General features: G+C 36.0%; 1 protein-coding gene across 1 annotated transcript in view; it reads right to left on the bottom strand.

Annotated features, from left to right (window-relative positions):
- Positions 1-322: 322 nt before the first annotated feature.
- Positions 323-26,332, bottom strand: part of LOC132127279 (beta-adrenergic receptor kinase 2) — a 60,977-nt gene continuing 34,967 nt past the window's right edge. The window contains exons 3-21 of the mRNA XM_059539077.1: positions 18,357-18,430; positions 17,997-18,098; positions 16,538-16,612; positions 16,367-16,428; positions 16,213-16,264; positions 16,022-16,113; positions 15,835-15,934; positions 15,649-15,727; positions 13,938-14,068; positions 12,837-12,931; positions 11,498-11,605; positions 9,298-9,364; positions 6,983-7,083; positions 6,258-6,324; positions 5,255-5,350; positions 4,947-5,109; positions 3,532-3,668; positions 1,957-2,070; positions 323-542 (exon numbers count right to left, since the gene is read on the bottom strand). Coding sequence (XP_059395060.1) covers positions 381-542; positions 1,957-2,070; positions 3,532-3,668; positions 4,947-5,109; positions 5,255-5,350; positions 6,258-6,324; positions 6,983-7,083; positions 9,298-9,364; positions 11,498-11,605; positions 12,837-12,931; positions 13,938-14,068; positions 15,649-15,727; positions 15,835-15,934; positions 16,022-16,113; positions 16,213-16,264; positions 16,367-16,428; positions 16,538-16,612; positions 17,997-18,098; positions 18,357-18,430 — 1,877 coding nt within the window. The 3' untranslated portion in view covers positions 323-380. The remainder of the gene's footprint in view (positions 543-1,956; positions 2,071-3,531; positions 3,669-4,946; positions 5,110-5,254; positions 5,351-6,257; positions 6,325-6,982; positions 7,084-9,297; positions 9,365-11,497; positions 11,606-12,836; positions 12,932-13,937; positions 14,069-15,648; positions 15,728-15,834; positions 15,935-16,021; positions 16,114-16,212; positions 16,265-16,366; positions 16,429-16,537; positions 16,613-17,996; positions 18,099-18,356; positions 18,431-26,332) is intronic.

Genomic DNA, 26,332 nt, shown 5'->3' with positions numbered 1-26,332 from the left:
TGCTCACAAAAGGGGCGCAGTATACCAGCCTGCACCACTGGTCAAAACGAGGTCCCAGATTCAGTACTGACATCACCAATTGTTCTTTAACATAATCCTGGAGTGACGCCCACCCCAGTGTGTCATGTTGCAATGAACTGTGTGTGTGTGTGTGTGTGCACGCATTTGATTGACAAACAGTTGAGGAACAGCAGGGCACAGTCCAGCAGAACCTTCTGAGACAGACCATATGGCAGCTTGCTGTGCCGATTGGGAAGCCTAATGGTGCTGGACAAGCGTTTTGCTGGGAGAGAGAGAGTGTGTGTAAGAGCATGTGTGTGTGTGTGTCATTGAAGAGGATGGAGAGGAGTGTTGGACAAGGGCGGCGGGAGGTGGGCGGCTCACAGGCCGTTGCTGTTGCGGTGCGCGAGCGGGGGTTTGGACAGTTCCACAACATTGGTTCGCCCCTTGCCAATGACTTTGGGGGCTCGACGTAGCAGCTTCTGGGCCTCTGTGAATGCTTCGGTAAGCTCCTTCTTCCACTGTATGAACTCTGGGTCGCTCTGTGAAAAGTAAAATAACATTAGCAATTCAGTCTCAGCTGCTTTATGATTTATTTAAAATATCAATAACTTTTAAATGCTAGTGAGCTACAGTACCTAGTCAGCACTTTTGGGCGCAAAAGTTAAAATACAGCAGAAAATGTCTTTCTTTTGTGGATGAGGCAATAACAGACTGCATTCTGAAAGCCACTTCACAGAGTTAAATGAAAATAGATTTTATTCAATGGATTTTGCACCAATATTTTGGTATGCTTTTGTCCCAAGATTATCATTAGCATGCAAAGTCAAACTGGATTGGAATCAATCGAGCTTAAGCCTCGATGTGAGAGATATTTATACGGCATGAGCTGCCCAAAAAAACATTTCAAATCAGCACATTATGAGGTTTAATTTCGGATTAATGTTCGCTAAGGTCTGCAAATGCACGAACATGCACTTATGATGAACATGCGCAGATGGGAAAAAATATTTCCCACAGAACAGACTCAAAAAGATAAAGGAAGTTTCCAAGAACAGAAGTTCAGAGCAGCACACAGAACCCACAGAGGCCCTGCATTTTTCTGCACAATCCATCTTTTTTGGATTATCTAGTCAATTATATATTTGAATTTAATACAATTCCTAAGAACTCCTTAAGGGCTGTGCATTACTTTTTCTGAAAAAGTAGGAAGTAACAAGAGCAAACATAAGGGAACACATGGGAAGTTTAGGCAACATGGACAAAAGTATATACTGTGGTACTGTGGTTATTTATTAAAAAAGAAAAACAGAAATAAATGAAAAATAAACAACCATGTTGTCATGGCTTGCTTTTGCAAAATCCAGTAAATTAAATAATTTAATATTATAGTTATAAAATAGATAATAGAGACAAGGATTTTGCTCTTTGTCTTATATTTGGGATTGACACCAAAGTTTTCTTTTCTTTTTTGAGAAAAAAAGATCGTAAAATTACAATAACAAACACTAGGTACCATTTATTATTGTATATTATTAATTATACAAATCTCAATAAATATAATATTATCGTGTAGAAGCAGACTGCATAGGCAATGTTTTACATTTTCTGCCTTATTTTTTGACTGAAACCAAAGTTTTCTTTTCTAAGAAAAGCAAGGCCATGAAATAACAGTAACATTCACTATGTAATATTCATTATTAATTGCGCATTAATATTAATTACAAAATTGAATCTCATATTTGATATTATTTAAATAGCAAATGTGGGAATTTTGTTAAAATAGAATTTTTGATTTATTTTTACATTAACTCATGTATTCATTTATAATAAAACACTCACAAGAGTTTGAAAAAGAGGCATGGGGAACAATAAAAGTGAAGCAAGCTAATGCAAGACCAAAAGGGGAAGAGAGAATCCCTCGACGAGACTGAGAACAGCACGAAGGTGCCCTACCTCGCACTGCAGGACAAACTGTTTCCCTCCTTTGATCCTCAGCAGGATGCACTTTTTGTCCTTGATCTGCGTCTCCTCCACAGTCACGATCTGCTCCATGGTCAGCAGGTTTTGCTGAAGGGAGGAAATATTAATTAGTGCGTTCCTGTAAGAGTCTTCTCACAGATTAGAGGAACACATCATGCTACCTGCTAGCTCTGTATGGGTGGGATTTTACCCTATGCTTGAGGTATACACATCTATCAGCGTCACTTACACTGTGGTAGAAATTCTAGAGGTTGTCTGGGGCTATGAGGGAGCAAAGACACGGATGACAAGCTGTTATTGTACTCAATGAGTCAGTGATGGTACAGCGGGCCGCAGACACAGCATCTCATGTAACCGTCTGATCGCGGATACATGATTCCCATCAGACTGGAGGATACTGGAAGTCATTTCACTTCTGTACAAATATTTTTCCTCTAAATGACATGTACCACATTCAGTCTGGTTTCTAAAGACCTTGGTTTAAAGTGCCCTTCAGTGTGAACACTTAGATATCCAGTGTTTTTTCCTAAGAAGCTTTTTTGTTCACTGTTCGGCTGTGAGAACAGGAAACGATTTTCAAATAACACTGTATAACAACAAAGCTAAGGATGCACAGATACATTTTATGAAATGACAAACAAACTAAATAATACATATATACATACATACATACACACACACACACAGTATGTATAAAATGGCATTGATCGTACAGTCAATTAAAATGTTTACATTTAAATTTAAATGAAAGTAAAAATAAATGAATTAATAAATAAAAACAATTGTTCATTTTTTCCAGCTGCTAGAATAGAGAATTATTTTAAATACACTGTATTAGAACATAAAACAAGGAATGTACTGATTATTAGTGTTATATTATTACATATTACAAATACTTAGGTTGGGCTAAATTTTATATTACTGTAATTATACAACAATGTTTATTTTTAAATATTAAATCACCATGTCACAATCGCTACTTCTGTATAATCCAGTGAAATTAATTAACTGGCAAAATCTGTACTTCTTTATCTTAGTTACAGATCAGGGCAGAAACTCGGTTGCCCCAGGGAACCTGTAGTGACCTACTTCTGCATTACACAGATCTGAGCACAAACGCTTCCTCCGGATGGGAAAAAAACTGAGGTTTGGTTTAGCAGTGGAAAGAAGCAGAGGATATCAAAAGGAGAGGTGGGTGTCTCAATGGTTTAGGCTGCAGGTGAACCTGCCTCACTATGGGAATTTTGGAGCAGGGCTGAGGAACGATGTAGGGTTTACATAAAGTGATGTGATTCCTCCTCGCCTTCTCGTTAGAATTTTTATCAAAACTTTGATATTTTCTGCTCTGCAATGAACAATGCAATTTAAAGGAGGGGGGGGAATCAGCTAAAATGAACCAGACTCACCTTGAATTTACGTTTTTTTAATGTTTTAGTCCAATGTTCCTACAGCGTAGGGACACACAGGCATGTTCATTCTCAAAAAAAAAAGGCCTTTTAACCCTTTATACGGGTGCTAAGAGCAAACAAAACACACAAAAACACTTACCCGAGACTCTCCTTCACCTCTCCACTCGACACGGTTGGGGAATAGGTAGAAATACCGCCGTTGCCACTGTGTCAGGAAGGGGTTTCCTAGCTTTAGCATGTAGCCGTGCATGATACAGTCCTTCCCCAGTGCATAGTCTGCACAAACACCACAGACACACACAGTCACATAACACTCGATGCCATTTTGGAATAATTGCATTAACTTCAAATTCATTATCTTTGGGACACTTATTCATATTTATTATATTTTTTGCAAAGAAAGTCACATTTGGAAAGAGATGACAGTGAATAAATGATTCTCTCTCAGATTTAACCCACTTGAATTCCTAAATTATATGGGTTGTATCAGATCTATTTCTGACCATCGCACGTAGGTCATGTGATGGGTTCTGTGTCTTTGCATGGCAAGTACGTAGGGTTCACTGACGGAACTGACGTTGGACCCGTCGAAGTCGATTAGCTGACGTCAGTCCAGGCCTTTAATTCATGCTGAAGAATGTAGCACTACCGTAGCAGAGGCCATTTTCTTCTCACGGCACCACTGTGTGAAATTACTGCTTGTCAATTCTGTAGACGTCTTTGATTTAACACAAACTGGAGTTTCTACTAGAAAGCATTATCTTTTGGACCGGCTTAAAACATGGGTAAATGACCATGTGCTGCAGACGACAAGACGCCTAGAGCGGCCGTTCATTAGGTTTCGTGACCTTCTGGAAGTCCAAAATATAGTCAGAAAATGAGAGTCTGCTGAATAAGAGCAAACAGGATTTGGTAACCAGCTGTTCTGTGTACATTGCCATGACACCTCTCACTAGTCACAAATGTTGTGTATATGAAAAGATTTCACTGAGAAATATAATCTTCTAAATATCTATTCATTGCACAGGAAGCTCTGATTTACATATTTGTTAGCTTATTATTGGACAAGTTTCACAAAGCAATATCAATATCAATAAAAAAACGAAGAAAAATATACAATATTAAAAAATAATTTAAAAAAATATTAAAGTTACACTTATTCAAAGTTTGGGGTGTTTTTAAAATTGTAAATGTTTTTAAATTTAATTTTAAAATTGAAAATTATTTAAAATGTTTTTAATAAATATTTCCTTTTAAATACATTCTTTTAGCTCTATATTGATCCAAAGTGACAGTAGCTCTATATTCAGCTTGCAATTACAGGAATAAATTATATTTTAAAATAAAGTAAAAACAGTCTAAATATTACTGATCTTACTTTGTTTGATCCAATAAATACCAGCTCTTTAAAAGAGTATATCAAAACATAAATAGTAGATAAATGCATAAAATCTAAAATAATATTTGAATAATAAGCCATCATACATTAATGTGAATTTGGGGGAAATGTGCAGAAAACAATAAATATAATACAATTTATGTGCTGTGTCTCACCCTCTTCTTGGCCCTGCTGCTTGTTTTTGGCCCGCTTGCGTGCCTCGTTCTTATCCGTGTCGCTATTGACGGCTTCATACACCGTCTCGGCCACCTCCTGCTGCCAGCGCTCTGAGATCACCAGAGGAAAGTTCTTATAGAGCTCCTGATCACTGTCAAGAAGCTGAAAGAGAGAGGGAAAGATTACAATTACTTTAAATTCAGACAGTCTCATCTGGTCTAAGTGGGGAGAGATAAAGTAGACCAGAGTTTATGCTTGCAGTCATGCTCACAGTAAAAAGTTCAGTCCCACAGTTACTGGTTTTTACCTTAATTCCCTTGGTGTCCTCCTCATCGAAGGAGCCGATGTCAAAGGCGTCTGCAGCGTTGACTTCTCCTCTGGGGGGAATGAGGGGTGGAGGGTACTGCAACCAAAAAAAGAGGCTGAGAATTAATATCACACAAACTCAAAACAACATTTTCAAAATTAACTAGTTCATCTTGCAAAATGATGGAGGATTATAAACGAATCATTTAAAAATGTTGATTATATACATTGTATAACAGCATAACGAGTCTGACTCAATTACGATTACATGAGGGTTCCTGGGAGGATCTTTTGGAGCAATCAGTTACTCTCTGATTGGTTCAATTTTCAGTAAAGCAACATGGCCAATGTAGTTTTTCAACACAAACTCACTATATATTAAAATAATGTGAATTGATGCATACACCACTGAATTACAATCTCTAAACTTACAGTAAGGCTTATAAGTTATTTAAAATCAGTTGTCCTATGCATAAAATGAATGGAGCTTTTACTTGTAGAGCCTGACTGTTGCACTCCACAAGCTCAATGACCTTTTATTTCAGAAAACTATTATAATCCTCATAACACAGATCTACAGATTGTGCACACTAATGGGAACACTGCTCACAGAAAGTGATTTGAGGTCTGACAGTAATGGTCTTATGAAAATGTATCATTGAAGGCTTGGCTTTGTGCTTTGATGCCAGTTCCATTGGTGCTGTAAAGGGATGAAATTAAGAGTCACAACTTCCTAGAGAGGATTTTAGTATGCTAACAGCCACTGTCAGCACTCTAACACACTCTCCGTGATGATGTTCATCTAAATTCATTCCTATTAAAGCAGCGCCACTAAAAAAAAAAAGATATGAGGCTTGCTAATCGATTGCTGAATGACTAGTCCATCATCTGGACTAGAAATCAGATCAGTTCATTGCAATTACAAAAAACCTCTTATTCTGTCAGAGTGTCTGAAAGGAGTTCTTCAGCAGGACCGATGCCGAAAACAAAGTCGAAGGTCTCACCTTCTGAAGATAAACCTGCTGCCAATCGATTCCCTCGAAGAACACATGCTCCTTTACCTCTGATGCCCTACAGAGCATAAAAGAGATCACATTCAAATCAAATACATCTATAAGTAACTTTTCACACAACACATTGTTTCACCGCAGCTTTACAGAAAATTATAATGTTTATATTTCTAAAATCTAAACATTTGCATGTCTTATAGTTGCATTTAGCAGATTAGAGCTGGACAGTTATATAATTTGCCTGCTGCAATGATATAAACGATTGCACATTTGAAATTTGCTAGACAGTACATATTACATTACATGAGTATATTGTGTGTAAGCAGATAAAGTTTGACATTTATATTGTATATCAAACTGTATGTAAAGAGCTGGGAGATAATGTATTTCGTTTGCAACAAAAGAAAAATTGAGATTTGCTACATAGGTATAGCTATAAATTGCTTTGCATGAGTATACTGTGTGTATGCGGGAAAAATAGGATGTATATCAACCATCACCACTTTTGACCAGCAGGTGTCAGCAATTCAGAACGAGCTGCAAATAATTCCCAGCATGCCCTTCTGTCTTTTATAAGTCTAAAAGATTTCAGACCGTCCCTTCATTTGGACAAGCAGCATCAAAAAAATGTTTTTCATTTGGATAGCTCACTACAAATTAAATACACATCTGATAAGTATTACAGCTGTCTAATCTTGATGGAAGGGATTTTGACTTACCCCTGTCCTAGACACCCCAATCTTTTGGCGACGTCTCGCTGTAAGAGTCCTTCCAAGAGGGACTTGAGCTCAGGTGTGAAGGAGTCAGGCAACTCCACATTCTGATGAGAGAAAAGGAACAGGAAGCGGCTCATGAACTTGACTAACATCTCGTTAAACATGACTTTATTCCATGTCAGCTGGTGTTTGACTTTCACGTGATGTTTGCTTTTGTTTAATTAGCTTTCCTCATCAGTCAAACTGAACATTCATAAGTACAATGCAAATATGCAGGAACAGCAAACGTTCCAGTAGCCATCTAGATCAACAGAGCATTAACAGTACAGAGTGCTTAGCGGTGTTTAAATATCCTCACAATCATACAAATGAATGAGAGGACAACCAAAACAATTCTCTTATGTAATAGGCAGTGCCAACCGCACAGTGCCAACCGCACAGTGCCAACCGCACATTCAAATCAAGGTCAACGTTCACCAAAGTCAAAGTTAATGCAGACAATAAACTTCACTCAGTTCAGGCTGTCAGGTACATTCATCATAACACTGAACTAAATAACAGGGCATTGCATTATAGAGGCTAAGGTTTTAGTAGTAGTGTGTTGCTGTTCTTGCGAGTCTGTTTGAGTCAAGAGTCCAGCTTCAAGTCTCAACTATATTTTGGTCTGTAGTTCCTCATTCAATGCAAAGTCTATGGGTTTTTTTCTCACCTGTTTCAAAAGCGCCACTGTATACAGTACTATTCCAAAGTTTGAGGTTAGTAAGATTTTTTTTTATATGTATATACAAAAAGGACACCTTAAACTGATCAAAAGCGACAGTAAATACATGTAAACTGTTATAAAACATTAGTTTTAAATAAATGCTGTTCTTTTGAACTCTTCATTCATCAGAAAACCCTGAAAAAATGTTTTCCCAAAAATATTATTAAGCATTATTAATACTAAACTGTTTTCAACATTGATGATAATAAGAAATTAAATTGAGCACCAAATTTAACATATAAGAGTGACTCCTCAAGGATCATGTGACACTGAAGACTGAAGTAATTGTGCTGAAAATGCAGCTTTAAATCACAGGAATAAAATAATATTTTAAAATAAATTCAAACAGACGATAGTTATTTTAAATCTTTCATAATAATATTCACAATATTACCATTTTTACTGCATTGTTGATTAAATAAATGCAGCCATGGTGAACATAAGAGACTTGTTTTAAAAAAAATTAACTTTAAACTCTAATCCAATGAACCTCTGTGGAGTCATGATTGCGTTTTACAGTCCTATCTTAATTCAATCTGATCATACTATAAAACAGCTTATTTTACAAGACACCTTCTCAATCCTTGACTAATGAAATCTGGAGATAGTTTTCCCTGTGAGGTTGGCATCCAAAAACAAACCTTAATAGCTAAATGATTGTCAAAATTGCTTTGCATCCACTAAACAGCTTTTATTTCACCAGGATAAAAAAAAAAAAAAGATTTACTTTTGTAAATTATGAAAAAAGTCCTCTGAACACTGTCAGACTTGGCCTATAATCTTTGTGTTCCAGTTTATAAACAAAACACGATCATCTTGCCTGTCAGAGGAATACTGTTTAACGTCTCTGCTGAGAATAAAAAATGCATTCATACCAGACATTTGCATTGACTTCATCCGCTAAACTGCACAATGTATTTTTGGACTGGGGCTGCTTTTCCTTTGAATCAAAACAAGATGTCTCAAAGTAGCACAATTTTGCCTTGAGATCATTGACACCCAAGTAGCAGCTCAGCTGTGTCTTAATTTTGAAGGGAAACCACCAAATCCGCATTAAAAACAAGTGACTTCCTTTCTAGTGACTGTACAACAGTCAAGAGCATGGCAGCTCGATGAGGACTAAATTACTGTGATGTTTGAGAGGAGGACAGTAAATGCAAAGTGTGGATGCAAATTTCTCTCCATTAGCATTCCCTTGCTAAACAGTGGGTGTAAATGCACAGGTGCTGCTGTGATGAAATGTTCCCTCTTCACTTCCATGGAAAGCTGTGGCTCATTTATCCATCTCCTGTTTCACAGCACTATCTGTTAATCAGCATAAGTGAGCTCTTTCCATTTTGAACTGGTAGGCTACAGCATTTGTAGATAAGATTCAATTGAAGTCTTTAAAGCTATAACTAAGAACTGAGTGGTTGCTAAAATCTTCTATGTAGTTTTTGAAGGAACTTTTCAGCCTACACCAAGAAACTTAAATCAGAGCTCTCATATAAACATAATTATGTATGAAGGTACATAAAGACAAACAACCGAGAAAGACGGCGCTTTGGTTTCTCACCATGGTTAGGGTCATGCGGTCAATCTCATGTTTGTCTTTGGTCTTGTGCTGCCTGAATGGACTGTGCCTGCAAGAAGAGAAGAAACAGAGTTCAAGTAACTGAACACACAATGCTTAGCCTCGCAACGTCATAGAGAGGACACACAGTGATTTAGCAGTGACGTGGTGACGCGGGACGGGGGTTTCCATGAGAGGAAGTTTCAATCTCAGTAGCTGATCGAGAGACACAAGCATATGTGACCCTGGAGCACAAAACCAGTCACTGAGGTAAATTTGTAGCAATAGTCAACAATACATTGTATGGGTCAAAATGATCGATTTTTCATTTATGTCAAAAATCATTAGGATATAGAATAAAGATCATGTTCCATGAATTTTTTTTTATATATTTCCTACTGTAAATATATTAAAACTTATTTTTTGATTAGTAATATGCATCGCTAAGGACTTAATTTGGACAACTTTCCCTACCAAATATTGTCCCATCCTAACACCATACAAGAATGGGAAGCTTGTTTATTTACAACATGGTCACATTTTACGGTCTTATCGTTTTGGTGTAAAGCAACAATTGAGATGGATCAGCATCCATTGAAAGGCTAACTACCAGTTTTATTGTTACCTAAAACTAAAACATGTTACTTATCTAAATAAATTATGCTAATATGAAATAAAGTAGAAACATTACAGGAAAAATTAAAAACAAAAAATTCATTGAAACTGAAAACTTTAATTTAACTAAATTTAATTTCATTTAATTTCATTTCTTCAAAAACAGTGATTTTACCACCTTGTTGCTGAGGAATATAATGTAGCTATGTAGTATCTAGGCTATTTGTTAAATAAAAGTCATGGTGAAGCGCTGACAATTTTCTGTGTGTGTATCAATTAAAGCAGGGCATTAATATAGAACAGTGATTAAACTGACTTGGACCTGTGCATTAACCTTTTCAGTGGTCAGTTTAAAATATTCCAGCAGTTTTTTTTAGACGACCGTTATTTTAAAACATACCCCTTACTATTTCCATGGCGACGCGTCAGGCTTGTCAAGTGACACCGCGTCTACAATAACACTGAATGGCAGATGAATCACTTTTTAGTTTTTGCTTTTTTTATTTAAAACATTAAACTTGCATACCATGTCATGAACAATCTGATATTCCGATTCATAAATAGGTGTAAATTAGTGCGTTTTGTCATTTAAAAACCTAACTAAATGATCTTGATCGTGATCTGTAATGTGAGACGGGCGCCACCATGTTTTTTCGCGCTGCAGTTCAGAAAGTCCTGACAGCCGGATTTACAGCACATGAATTCATCGATCTCTCCCGGAATACAAGTAATAAGTGGCGGATGAACTGGGTGGTGAATAGAGTGAATTTTATAGTTAATTACACTATTTCTATCTGATATGTATAAAGCACATCTGCAAATAAAATTTTAATGGATTGTTATTGTTGCTTCCATAGACATATACGTGTATTTTTCAAACTCTAAATGTATTGTTTTACTAGTATTTATGGGTATTTAAATGTCTGAAACCTAAAATATGCATTATGTGATTAATAACACTGCATAGTTGTGATAATATGACAAGAGCAGTGCACGTCTGTCTCTGGCTCAGTGCCAGACAATGCGCGAAAACGCAGTTTGAATTTGACAGATATAAATTAAAATGATAATGATTGAAAAGACTGAAGTGATATTTATTTATAATTAAATTATCACTGAAATTGCATATAAATTATATATATATAAAATATAATTAATTTATAATCAGATAATTATATATAATGATAAATATATACATGTACATCGAGTCTATAGAATACATATAGAATTCATGTTTTTTGTTTTGTAAAGTTAGATAAAATAGAGAACTAGAGTGTGTTTCCAGGCCTGTTTTGACCCGCTTCCATTCTCCTTTGAAGTGCGTATGACACTCAGTGAAAATACATGCCCCAGACTCCTCCCCATTACACCCCCTCCCCACTCTCTACCTAGCAACTGTTTCAGAGGTCTCCGCCCCCACTCTCTGTGTCTTTCTTCTCTATGATGTCTGCTCCTGACCTCCTACTTCCAAACCCCTGACATTTAAACTTTACACTCCACATCAAATAGGTGAGAAACACAGACAGAGACTAAAAGAGAGAGAAAGATAAAGAATTCATGAGGATGCTGCTGCAGAGGGCGGTCTTACCCTCGCAAGAGTTTGAACAGCATGCAGCCCAGAGAGAACCAGTCGGCGCTGCTGTCATATGCTGTTCCTTTCTGCAGAACCTCAGGTGCCATGTAGCCATGGGTACCTCTGCAAACAGCAATTAATGCACATTAAATTCAAAGTGTACACATACCCCCCAGGCAGAGCACACACTGACTGTAAACACAACAAAGCTCATTCTCATACATAACACAAACAGTCATAGAACTGCTACATTACACACAAAAGCTTTTCCATTCTCTCTCTGACCTTTGCATTTACCGGGATGTTTTCGCTACTGTGCTTTTAAGATAGCACTGCCTATATTTAAGAGAGAACATTTCATAAATAAAACTGTCCAGGCCCTTTGAATGTGAAATGAGCACTGAATTGGTGCTGACATCTAAACTATCATGTTAAAATTGTCAGGGCTATGATGTAATATCCACAACTTGCTTTTAGTGCAGGTTTGTCTGCATATTACACCACCATTCAAAAGTCTGGGGACAGTAAGATAACTTTTTTGAAAGAAAATGTTTCCTATTCAGCAGGGACAATTGATAAAATAGGAAAGCTATTTATAATATTACAAAAATTCAATTTTCAACAAATCCTTGTTCTATTCAAAGGACTCTGGAAAAAAAGGAAAAACTTTTCAGCATTGAAAATAATAATAAATGTTTCTGCTACATCAAATCTGCATATTATAATTATTTCTGAAGGATGTGACACTTACAATTCAGCTTTTTCATCAAATAATTAAGTATTTTTAATACATTAAATACTAGTTCATTTAAGTTGTAAAAAATATTTAGCAATATTAATGTTTTACTGTATTTTTTATCAAATGAACTTCTGAACAGTAGTGTACACTGAGGTTATTAAAAAAATACTTAATTGTCCCCTTCAAATGGGAAGTGTTTCTAAAAAAAAAATATTATTGAAAACTAGAGAGATTCATTACAACAATTCAGATGAAAGGACACTGAAAATACACCATAGCCAAAACAATGTATGTGGAAATCTGAGCGCAAACACTGTTTGCATGTATAATGTGACTGCTTATATGAAATTTGTTGGTAAAAGCATTTGTATACATGCACACAGAGAAAGCAGACTAGACTGTGGTATAAGATTCCATAGCTGACTGCAAAAAAAAAAAGAAAAAAAAAAACTTCCCTGGTGCTATATGCATGAGTATGAAACAACAAAGAGCTTGTGTATGCTCAAAGAAACATCGTCAAAGAACAGAAGCAACCACACCTTCCCCAAACAACAGACACTTTTATTTTGCACTAATAAAAGATAAGGTTTTGAAGCCTTGTGAAGAGGAACTTACACGCTGGCGTGAGGCTTCTTTTTGGAGAAATCGCAGGCCAGGCCCAGGTCAGAAATGCGAACATGTCCGTGTTCGTCTAAGAGGATATTTGCAGGCTGTGAGGAACAGAAAGTGATGTGGAGATTAAGACATCATCCAACAGTCAAAAAAACATCCATTTAAGAGCCTGATAAAGAACAGACTGTCCTTTTGTAAGTTACATCTACAAAAACAGTGTTTAAATGGAGTACATTTAATGAAGAAAAACAGCAAGTGTAAAACCTTTACGCAAGAAGCTAAAATTGACCAGCAAAAAACTATTTGACACTTTACACAGAACATAAAAGCAGAAAGCATTTAAATCGCACAGCATCACACAATAATAGCCAATGAGAATATTTTTGATGACATACATTCAAGATGAGGACCAAGTGAACTGACAAATTTCATTTCTGGGTGAACTATCCCTTTAAGAGACATACTGCACTGAAAATCTTGCCATGTATTATGGCTCTCAGCAACGTTGCTCAGAGGGACAAGTTTTTCTTCTACACACACAGCAGTGGTACTGTGGAAAACAACAGGATCGTTCGCTCACCGAATGTGCCCCACTTGCGTGTGCAGTGTCCCATTTCAGGAGCTTGCCAGGGAAGATCCTGCATATTCTCAGCAATCTGGCAGCGTGAAGCCCAAACATCTCACTTAAAATTGCATAATTCACAGTGATCGCATAGCTGCACTCTTGCTGCTTCCACATGGAGGGTTGATAAAGTACGTGATATTTATGGTCATCTGAATGGAGGGCTACACTCTACCTGTGGGACTGTAGGTTAACCTCGACTCGCTCCATCATTTGACGTACTTTTCCGTTTAAAGACAATAAACAGGCTGCCAAGACAGACGGCTCAGCCAAACTTAATAAAAAATAACCTCAGACGACGATGCAGAACAGATACAAGCTTACGTTACAAAATACACAAACTCAATGGAACATTTCATTTTCCCTTTTCAGCTGCAACAGGGAATCACAAGCACAGATCAACAGGCTTTTCAGTGACAGAGAACGGTACAAACGATTCTTTCTCTGTGAAAAAGTAACAACTGGGATGGAGATGACCTTACCTTGAGGTCTCTGTAGACAACGAATCGATTGTGCATGTGTTCGAGGCCCAGTATGATCTCAGCTGCATAAAATCGCATATCTTTCTCGCTGAAGACGCCATGCTGAGACAGGTGATAGTGAAGGTCTCCACCTTCAAGACACAATTTCAAACAATTACACACTGTTATAAATGTAAACGAGCAGTCAATAGAATATAATCACAATAAATCTCATGAATCAGTGATTTTCAAACCTTGTAACTTCATTACTATTTCGTTAACACTTTACAATAAGGATCATTAGTTAACTTCATTAGCTAACATGAACTAAGAATGAACAACACTTTAAAAAAATGTGTGACCCTGGACCACAAAGTGGTCAGTGAACAACTGTATATGTTAATAATTAGATTAATAAATAGTGCAATAAATATATTGTTCATTGTTAGTTCATGTTATTTAATTCATTAACAAATGTTAACAAATGACATTATTGTAAAGTGTTACCACTATTTCAGTCACGTGTAGGGGAATAAAAAGAAAATCTAAAATACAGAAAAAAAAAAGAAAAATTACAAAAAAAAAAAGAATAATAAAATAAAGAAATGAAAGATACTGAAAAAAGCCCTGAAATCCCCAGCGTTTATGTTGGGAACCCTGATGATTACATTCACATTTTGAATTTAAAGAAATTTCCAGCTTTTTTTTTTGACCAATGACATTTATATTTAATTGTTCTTAACGTATCTTCTCTAATTATGTTACAAATAATAGGTCAGTTAAGGATCTTCTAGTCTACCCTGCAAGAGTAATTCAATGGAGAGGCGTCACATGAACAGCCACTTCAACATTGGACATTTATTGAAAAATGTTTATAATACTGATATGTAGCAAGGGTTATTATTGATGGACTCATCAGTGTCCAAATGTTTTTGTAGAGCATGTTCCTCTGTTTCTGAAGACCTTTGTAAGTGATGCGACTGTTTCACAAACCCAGACGGATGTTCAGAGAAGTGGCCCACGCTGCAGTGCAGATATAGGAAGTGTGAGTGTCTGAAAGGAAGCTCCGCCCCATATTAAAGCTGACATTAAGTTATATAGGAAGGCCAAAATTATAGCTCTAAAAGGGCTTCTACAATCTCACACTGGGAGGTGTTTGCTTTCGGTCTGTAAGATTTGAGGATGATATTCAGACTTCAGGTCATACACTTCATGGTATTCACGTATTCAGTTCAAACTTTCAGCACAAAAATATGCTCATGCATTTAAAGCAAAACCACTGAAATCTATGAGCTGTGAACCAGGGTTAATATTGTTAACTAAAACCATAAACATTTTCATTAATTGAAATAAATAAATGTTAAATGAAATAGAATAATTTTGTTTAAAAACCTATTTTATTTCAGTAAGTTGCCAAGGCAATATTTCTCATTTTCATTTAAAGCAAAATAAACTAATAAGTAATGAATAAATACTAAAAATTATACTAAAACAACTATACTTTAAAAAACTGAAATCAATAACTAAAATTACAGTGAAAATCTACTTTAGTCAAAAAGTCCAATTTCTTTTTGTTCTTTTGGGTGGCAAAAAATTATGTATTTGAGGTTTTAGCATTTGGCATTAAACTAAATAGTTTTAGTTAGCAAAAAATGCCTTATATTTTTGTAATGTGTAATCACGTTGTGTGAACAAGCCTATAGCAGGCCAAAGAGATAAAGGCTGCCCTTACCATTCATCAAGTCCAGGATGAAACACAGCTTATCAGGAGTGTGGAAGGCATATGTCATACACACTATGAAAGGACAGTCCTGCAGAGAGAGAGAGAGAGAGAGAGAGAGAGAGAGAGAGATAGAGAGGGTCAAACTAATGTGAGAGGGAAGTTAGTGTGTGGTCTGAGTTTGTATGTGTCACTCACCCCGGTGCTAACCAACGACAGCATGATTCTCTCATTGAGCGCCAGCGTTTCTCCCTGCTTCATTTTGATTCGCTTTTTATCCAAACACTTCATGGCATACCTGAGACACACACAGTAAATGAGCAGATGCTTTTATGCAAACCCACATTTGGCTTCTTTTTGGTTTGATCCTTAAAACAGCACTTACATTTTCCCTGTGTCTGCTTTCCTGCATCCGTAAACCTCTCCGAACCCCCCTCTGCCGATGATCCGATGCACACTGAAGTCATTCATCGTCAACTATGTGCAAAATCAAGAGCAATATTAAAGAGAACCAGTTTATAAAAGAAAAACAACTTACAAGTAAATAAAAAGCAACAAATGTAAGAAAAAACCCACATGGATGTTGAGCTCTACATTCTTCCACTGGCAAAAACGTGTGAACTTGTCACTATAGAATGAAGCGAAAGGTTTTCAGATGTTAAATCATTCTCATGCAACAAAAAAAGGGGAAAGGTAAGTTTTTTGTTTTTTTTGTAGCCGTCTGTGTCACCTTTCAATGAACTTCTCAAAGATCTTTCCTCGAAGACTGTCACAGATCTCAACTATGTATGGCTGGAAAAAGCAAAGCAAACAAATGCATCAGGATCTGTTGAGAGTCCTGCTACCAAAACACTTTACTTCCTAAAAATTGGTTCAATTTTCTTTGTGTTGGGGGACTTACCTGAAAGAGATTTGGAGGAACTTGTTTCTTTGCTAGGTGAGTCTGGACATGGTCTACCGCATTCTTAGAGAAGGGCTGTGAGAACGGAAGGTAGATTAAGTGACAGGTCAAAACACTAAAACAACAAGAACTGTTCCCCTTGAATAAACGTCAAGTTTGACATTAGCCTCCTAAGCATTCCCGGTTATCACAAAATAAAACACTGACAATCGCACAGGCCTTGAGTGTCCTAAAGGCCATTGTGTTGGTTCATTCAGGCTTCCTGTTTCTGAAAAGCTATGACTAGAGACTGACAGAGGCTAATGGGACACTTGTTTTCTCAACAGAAACATCCGAATGGAGTCTCCGGATCTTCAATGGACAATAAGAACCATAGTCCCTCCAGGTAGCAGCATTATAGAACCCCGTTCCCCATATCTTCCCCTTATATTTTTATATTACAAAAAATAATGTTTAAATAATAATAAAAAAAAACATTGTAAGTGAATATCACTAGGCACCTCACTATTCCATTACGATTCAGAGGGCTGCGATGCGATAATAAATCGATTATTGATTGAAAGTATCTGGAATGATCCATAATGAATTTATTTCCAAGATCTTTTATTAAGAAGACTAATGGAAGTGATTTGGCAAGCCAACAACTAGGTTACAAAGAACCAACGGGAAAAGAAACTAATTCAGTAATTTGTAGTAATTAATTCAGATATTCTGTAATATGGTTTCTCATATTTGTGTTTCCAAAATATTTTAGTTTGGCTTGAAACAACTTGAATAGTGTGGCTCTTGTTCAGGGTCTTTCCCCTTAAACTGCTTAGAAGCCAATGTTCTTCCATAAGCTAGTTAGAGTTCTGCCTTTTGCATTCCATTAACGTCACCTTATTAATTAACATTAAGAAATAGAAAATCGATTTTTGACATTTGTGAATGGATTCAGAATCGTCCACATCCACATGGTGATGCATCTAAGAATCACATTTTCCCCCACCCCTTTTGTGGGTGTGTGTGTGTATGTGTGTATGTATATATATATATATATATATATATATATATATATATATATATATATATATATAGAATGTATATAAATACAAATATAAATATATATATATATATATATATAAATGTATAATATATAAATAAAATTGTTTACCAATAAATAATATAAATATAAAACAATTTTATACAGATATTACAATACCATTTATTCTGATTGTATTATTATATTTGTCATTTATTTTTGCAAGGTCATTTATTGATCCAATATAAATGGTTAATACATAAAAATAGTAAAACAAGAAAAGATCTAAATAGCATGCTGTTAGTGACACATTTTAATAGTAGTTGAATGCAAAATCAGCAAAGACAATCTTTAGTATTGCTTAATAATGCAGCTCTTTTCCGTATGCATGTGAAATGACTGCTAGTGATAATTTTATTCTGCCAAATGTTTTCTTACATGTGAACATGACAGAAGCTCCTTCATAATGTACACGTCATAAATCTGTCGACTGCGAGTTAGCCTCTCTTCTTCTGAATCCAACTTCTCATACTCTTTAATCTGAAGAGGACAAAACAAGATTATGGTCATCTCAGACACAACCCCACGCTCTTTAATAGGACACATGGTGTTGTTCAGGTCAACACAAAGGGAACAAAACTTCACGACTGAGCGGTCTCATTTCAGTTCACTACCAGAATGAGGACAGGTTAGGTCAAACACACAACTTGAAAACTATTCAGCAAAAAACCCACACAAATGCCACGAAGACTGTCGTGTTAGCAATGAAAGGAATATATAGATTTAAACCAATTTTACCTCCTCATAAAACTTTAGCTGTGGAAGGGCCTCGTCGATCTCGTTCATACAGAAATCCTTGAACAAGAGGAAACCTGGACAACAGGAGGAGGAAAGAGAACAGTTAGATAAGGTACGAAAATGAACGACTTGACCTTTTTAGCATGCACAATACAAGAAAAATGTATAATATATAGAAAAAAACAAAGAAAACAGCAGCTATATTGATAACTGTCATAGTTATTTTTAAGCCAATGTAAACAAAAGTATAACCAGAGCAACAAAAAAAAAAAAATAACATGAGACTGCTCAGACAGCAGCTGTACCACCATGAATAAATATAATATGATTTGCTTTGCAGAGAGAAGCTGTTCCAAAAAAGCAGCATTTTCATAATCAAATCAATATCACGTGGTGAAGTAAATACAAGAAAGATTATTTTATGGAAATTCAACGTAAACATGCATTCATCCTTGCGAAGACACTTTCTATGTTATTCTATTATTGTGAAAATGACATAATAAAAAGGCTTTTATGTAAAACAATTTAGCTTTATCCTCTTTTGGATGAAATATGACGCAAACCTGCATCTGTGAGAGATAACAACCTAACCAGTGGACCACGGATTAGTTACCGTTGAGAAGATTATCCTTAAATCACAGCACAGACACCACTCTCCTATTTCAGAAAATCCTCTATCAGACAGCCACCTTGATCTTTCATTACTCTAGATCCCACCAGCTACAGCACTTCCTTTCTCATCTTCAATTTGTTTGCTTTTTGACAAAGTGCAGAGTGAGAAAATCAGCACAGACAGCAATGTTGAGACTGTTCCCATAGCAACAATAATGGGCCACCATCATGAGCAGAAGGGACAGACCTCGGCTGCACATCTTGGCACTTGATTGGCGGACGCACGGACAAACAGAGAGCAAAAGTCACTGGATGAAATGCAATTCAAGGGTGTCAAGGAGAGGTATGGTCTTCGCAAGTGATGTAAATGGAGCTGATTAAAGGATGACAGAAGGAAAAAACGCTGTTCTAGTGGCTTGGCGTGACTATTCCAGCGAGTGGGGATGCTTCTGATACATGCAGCATTAGTGCGAGCTGATTACTGCTGTTAAAATAGGAGGGTAATGCAGGCGTTAATTGGATCACAACGGAATTATCTTTGGGAGATTAAAAGCAAAAAAATAAACCACAAACATGGTGCTGCAGGGCAGCTACAACAAATTCTACACCTATTCTTTTTAAATTTCCAATAAAACAGGACTCTACTAGATGCCGGCTGATTAATCGGGACGATTTTTTGCATTTTTTAAATTAAACTGCATTGGCCGGTTGCACTGGAAATTAGGCCGATTTATAGGCAGGCACATCTGTGGGCAATTAAGCATTGTTGCAGAACGCCGTACCGGAAAATCTCTCTCCCTCTGGCCGTGTGAGACAGAGCACCTTACACCCTGCAGCCATGCCTTGTTCACACACAGCTTCAGCTAAAGATGGCAGGCCAAAAGGGTGTTTAGCATGGGCCACAAAGTAATGCAGGGTTAGTTTTAACATTTATTTTATCATAGTAAAATTTTAATTCTGGCTTAAGAAAAATTTTCATCTCAGTTTTTATTATTCATTTAAAAAAAGACAAATCTGCCATAATTTTCTGTGATCTGTTATTTATTATTTGTAACACTGCATCACAATGTGCTATAATATGACATTAGCGATGTAATTTACACTATTTACTTTAATTTTAATGAGAAACAACAAGAAACAGGTGAATAAAGACTGGCGGTAAATGCTAAATGTTTAGAAATTATTATTTCAAGCTCATTTATGTGGTCCGTCCCAAGCATGGTTGAAATGTGTTCATTGTCAAACTCCAAAATCTGATTATTTTATTTGACAAAAAATATATATTATTTTATTAACAAAATATTTTAAGTTTGTCTTGTAAATGTATTTTTTTAAATTCGATCAGATAAGATTTTAAGCTCTCAAATGATCAAGTTACAATGTGCTCCTCAGATGTTACAATGTACTCCACCTACGGGGCATGTTGTCACATTTAACTTTCATTTTTTGAGGGTAAAAGAAAAATGTATACACCGTAATTGTGAAACAAAGCGACATATTTGTACAAGTCAAGTGTAAAATTACTGTGGAAAAAAAATTCTGAACCCCATGTGGATTTGCACAAACTGAGAAAGTCAAAAAGTGTTACTCTGTGCCCCGCTCTCCCCTACCACTGTAAATTATAAATCCACGTCTCGTGCACTTTAATTCCCTTTGAATGCAACGCATATGTTCCCTTGGATCTGGAATTATGGTGGAATTTCATGTGGAGTCCACTTCGCAGGGCACTTACAGTTGAATAAGACAATGCTTGAATGCCGCTGCCTGAACAAGAGACCTCCTCACTGAAGTGAAAGTGTTGACTGATGTCACTATCTCACGAACACAAGTAGCAAACAATGGAGCGCACTCTGCTGTACAAACCAAGTTATTACACCATTTCAAGATTTTAATCGTCATTATACGTTGTGTAAAAAAAATTTCAATATAGGCATATCAGCGCCATATTCGCCGATACAGATATATTGGGGACAGGCTCATATTGGCCGATAATATCGGCAAAATTAAGTATCGGTTGGGCTCTAGCTTTTATATGCATCTTTGAAAAGAACAGACAATCTTCAGAAAAGCTTTGATATCATTTTTATTTCAAAAATTAAGTTTTAATATATTTACAGTAGGAAATTTACAAAAATATCTTCAAGGAACATGATCTTAATATTCTAATATTTTTGGCATAAAATAAAAATCTATAATTTTGACCCATACAATGTAATTTTGGCTATTTTTTTTTTTAATTTTTATACATTTTTGCATTTAAATAATTTCCCAAAATGTAAAGTGTGTGGATTATTTTATAAATATATAATAAAACACAGTAAGCAATGTCATCCCCTCCACAACCAACGGTAAACTTCAGATCTGAAAAAGCTACTTTATGCAATCCAGTCAACTCATAATGCATAAAGTCAAGTCTTATCCTGCTGTTTACTGGTCGACCAACATATCGCCAAGGAGATATATCGGCCTATATTGGGCATTATACAAATATTGGCACCAGCCGATAAGTTTTTCTACTTGGCCGTTGTGTTCGAGGTGGGACTTTAATTTTGACGGCGTTGAGAAAGGCAGCGCCTGAGCGCACACAGTGCTCACACTCTCTCGTTTACTGTCGTTGTTAACGGTTCTGTCTAATACGAATATAGAATGGTTAAACAAAGGTATTAATGTATACAAAAAGTATTATAACAATTGCTTTTATATTATTAGCAATAGAAAGGCAAACATTATAATACTTTCTTGTTTGCCATCAGCATTAAGCAAACACACATTTATTTCATTTAAACAAATCTTTGAATGACTAATGAATATTTAATTACACAAACCTTGCAAACTTAGTCGAATCCAGCTGTGAGATGTGTGCATTTTTATCCAGTATGATCACGTGTTCTCTGTGAGACGGTCGCCCCGTGTTAATTGAATGCTTTAAACTTTAAACGTGATTTCAAATTATGCACCGCTTCATGCATTTGCCCACTGTCATTTATGTCATTTGTGCTGAATATAAAATGAGTGTTACCTTGGCTTTATTTGGAAAATATGATTCCCAATGCACACAAATTTTCCAGAATACTGAGTGCCCTGTTGGTTACAGTGGTAACTTCCTTTTTAATTATATTTTTATTAAATATTTATTTATTTGTGAAAAATACTTTGCCATCTAAAGTATGATTATTTATGACTTTTTTTTTTAATCCATTGTCAAAAGATTTTCTAATTTCTTAAATATGAATAATTTTATACACACACATCAGCTTTATATCAGCTATCGGACCCCCTGATTTCCAAGATATCGGCAGTCCAAAAAAAATAAATAATAATAATCGGTCGATCACTACTGCGGTTTTCATAAATCTGTTGTATTAAGGAAGTAAAATGGGCTGTGCACAAATTGATAAGCATTTAGGTAAAAATAATACAACAAACAGCTACAATTATATGAAGCATCATGGACATTACGGTGACAATGATGTAATAATATATTGTGATACTTCATTCGTTAAGCTTAATCAGTTTGAAAAGTGCTCACACACCTCTCAACAAAAAAACACACGATTTCATGTCTGTACCACAATCAGACCTCTGTAGTATAAGCAATAGCTGTAGCGATACTAAGAAGTGCCTCTCAGAAACATCGTTTTCTCATCTCGGTATCTTCCCTGCAGTCCTCTTCCTCCTCTCTTTTATCTCTCGGACACTCATCTTTTGTCTTCCTCCCTTTCCTGCTGTCTGCAATGTGGAGTCAGAAGGTCTCATATAGACCTTCCAGAAAGAAATAAACCCTGCAGCTGGTGACACGGACACAGATGTATGGAAACACATTCATGGATCACAGTGTAATCATACTGATCAGATAGTGGTCATATAAATGAGCACAAAGATGCACAAAGACAAAAAAATCAACAGTCTTGTGGAAGGTATAAAGTGGTTTAAAAACTAACAGTACAGCTCTAAATGCTGAATCAGCCACATATAAACATCATGTTGACTGCACATAAACTGAAAGTGTAGACGAAATAGTCTGATTCAAGGTTTCCTCATGCTTATCTTCTGAGCAGAAATGATGAAGTGAGCAGGAGTGATAGAAATAAAAGAGTATGCCAACCTTTGGTGTGGTTTACGTCACAGAGTTAATGGATTACCCTTAATCTCGCTTCGAATGCACAAAGCGATCTCTCAACTAGATTGCAGGATTCTCACTCAAGCCCAAATACAGGTGGGGTTAGCCTGTTGACGGACAGCTCAGCGTGTGCTTCATCTTGAAGCAGAGGAGATCTGGGAGGACTGTCATTGAATCACAAACTCATCAGTGCAATAATCAAGTAGAAATCCAATGACAGCCCCTCTGAATACAGCTGGGGAATAATTACATGTAGGCCTGGAATCTGCACTGTTTTTCCTCCACATTGTTGATTCAAAGTCAGCATTAAATCTAGGGTTGTTCATTTCAGTTATTTTTCATAACCCACAACCGACACTCGTTCACCGATTATTAACGGTTTACCAACAAGAATATTTTAAATTAGAACTTAATTAAATTATAAAGATTAAGTGTCTGTGAGCCATTAAAAATACTAGGGATGGGACGGTATGAAAATTTAATATCACGATTATAGTGACAAAAATTATCACGATTATCAATATTATCACGGTTTTGTTGAAACGAGATGAAAGTGTTCAAAAATAGTTGATGCTCACACTGAAAACATTTCAGCAAGTTTTATATTTAATAATCAACAAACAACTAATAAAACAAGCAACTCTATGCACTTAATTTAAAGAAAGATTAAATTCTGTGGCATTTCCTTCCTTACAATGAAAAGTGTAGAAGCATAGAAAAGCATAGAAAAGTCACTGACTTTCGCCATTCCTTCGCGAAAAAAAACAAAAAAAAACATTGTGCGCTGCGCTTGCGTCAGACTGTTGCTGGCTGGACATGATTTAATAGTGAGTTATTAAAACCGCGATAATCAAACACGGTTTTAATGATAATTCATTTTTAAACGATATTACTAACCTTCAGCACATTTTATCACGGTTATCAATAAAACCGGTTATCGTCCCATCCCTAAAAAATACTAACATTTGTTTGCCGGTAATTAATTTTACATGCACAAAAAGCACCAAACAGAACATGAGGATTCACATGGTCATCATATCACATCACCCACCTGCAGTGCTTCTGTGTGCAGAGAAAACATAGTAAAGTAAGGCTATATATATATATATATATATATATATATATATATATATATATATCAATTTCTTGGAACATTTGATAAATTTATGACAGTACTTGACAATCAATCAGCTTGGAGGTGGAGGGTGTATGAGCATCAGGCTCAAGACCAGAGGGCCCTGCTGCATGCAATGGATGCTGCATGTGAGGACATCACAGGGGATCAATGTAGGGGATGGTTGAGACATTCACGCCGTTTCTTCCCTCGCTGCATCGCAAGAGAAAATATCCGTTGCGATGTGGATGAGAATTTATGGCCTAACAGAGAGCAGCGCGTCGATGGCCAGGAGGATGAGGACGGTGGCCAGGAAAGAGAGGGTGACAATGGCGACCACTGAAAATATTACTGTACTATAGTTCTGAAACTTTATTTACAGTATGGTAGGCTAGAGTTTTTTTTGTTTTTTGTTTGTGTTTATAACTGTTCACATTTACAGAATCCTGTATATGTTTTCTTTTCACAGTATGTTCTCTAATGTTAACATTTCTTTGTACGAATAAAAATGTTTACAGTTTCCTTGAGTATGAGAAAACGTCTAAGCATTTTGACTTGCAGTGCTTAAACAATGCCAAAGGTATAATGCATTTTGGGGGCATTGACTATTTATATGAGAAGAATATTTAGTTTTGACACATGGATAAACTGTTTTGGGAGAGATATGAGCTTTTGCAGGGGATCCATGGTGTTGTGCTAAACCATCCAGGTTATTTTGACAAAAGCACTAAATGAATGCACATGTGCCAAGGCAATTGAGAAGGATCTGTGCTATTTTGACTGTACTGACCTTTTATATGGGAAAGGAATCTGCTTTTGAAGCATGGAAGAAGAGTTTGGGGAAAGATATTTGATTTTGCTAGTGAGCTATAATGTTGAGCAGAACTGTAAGACTGTTTGGCCAAATGACCTTATGGTTTTGAGAATGTCATCTCGGTTTCAAGAAATGAGCCAAACCAATCGAGAAAAACTGTAAATTTCTGTATATTTCCTAACTGTTAAAAGACAGGAAGGGCAGGAGTAAACATGACATTTATTATGGGTTTATGTTAGCATTGTTTTACGTTTACTTAAATTGAAAACTGTTATATTTTTGAAGCCTAATAATAAATGTAAAAAAAAAAGAAAAATCAGTAGCTGTATTAATATCAGTAATACTGGCCTTCATTCATAAAAAGATGTCATTTAAACAAGTATTTAAATTTAACTATGAAATTATTACATTAAAAAATATATTAAAAACGTACAAAAACATTTCTTTTTTTATTGCGATTAATTGCGATTAATCACAGAAAAAAATGTGTGATTAATCTAGTTAAACTTTTTAATCGATTGACAGCACTAATATATATATATATATATATATATATATATATAGGGCTGTGAATCTCTGGGTAGACAGCGATTCGATTCAAAAAAGATTTTTGCAAATTTAGAACTATTCAATTCGATTATAACGATGCGATTCTGCATTCTTTAAGTGCATTCACAGGATTATTAAAAAAATTTCCCCTAAATTCTTTAAATGCTTAGTCAGGGGGCAAATTACACAACAGCCTTTATGGTTAGAGAACCATAGGTTAGAAGAAAGATAAAAAAACCAAAAAAAAAACCTTGTCCATTGTTAGATTTTAGCTGCAGATAAAGCCTGGCACATCTATGAGAGCGAGATCACTTCTCTTTCAGTGTGAAACTTCCCAAAATAAAATGCTATAGTAGCTATTTAACTTTTCCTCTCCATCATCGAATGATGATTCTGAGAAAAAAACGCGCCAGATGTCTGTTTGCTATAGCAACAAATGCTACTTTCACGCATCTGATTATCAGATAAACCTTGTGCTCTTATTTCAAGGTTGTTGTTAATGCTGTGGTTATTTTAACAGTTTCCTTCATACATTCAGTTCATCACAGCATTGTTAAAACACATTTATCATTCAATGGAACTGTGCATATGATTTAGACACTTACATTTCTGCTCCGTCCATGCAATAAATACGCAGCTTTCGACTGCTCCGGTAACACCATCAGGTAAAATGCAGAGAGCCATTGAAAAAATACAGAAAAATAAAACTACTTCACTTTAGTATTACTGGCCACGAGTCCTGAGAAGAGATCACACATCAGCTGCAT

This window comes from Carassius carassius, chromosome 45 (genome assembly GCF_963082965.1).
Source record: "Carassius carassius chromosome 45, fCarCar2.1, whole genome shotgun sequence".
NCBI classification, from domain to species: Eukaryota; Metazoa; Chordata; class Actinopteri; order Cypriniformes; family Cyprinidae; genus Carassius; species Carassius carassius.
Note: the sequence above shows the minus strand (reverse complement) of the source record. Positions and strands in the feature narration are given on the sequence as shown.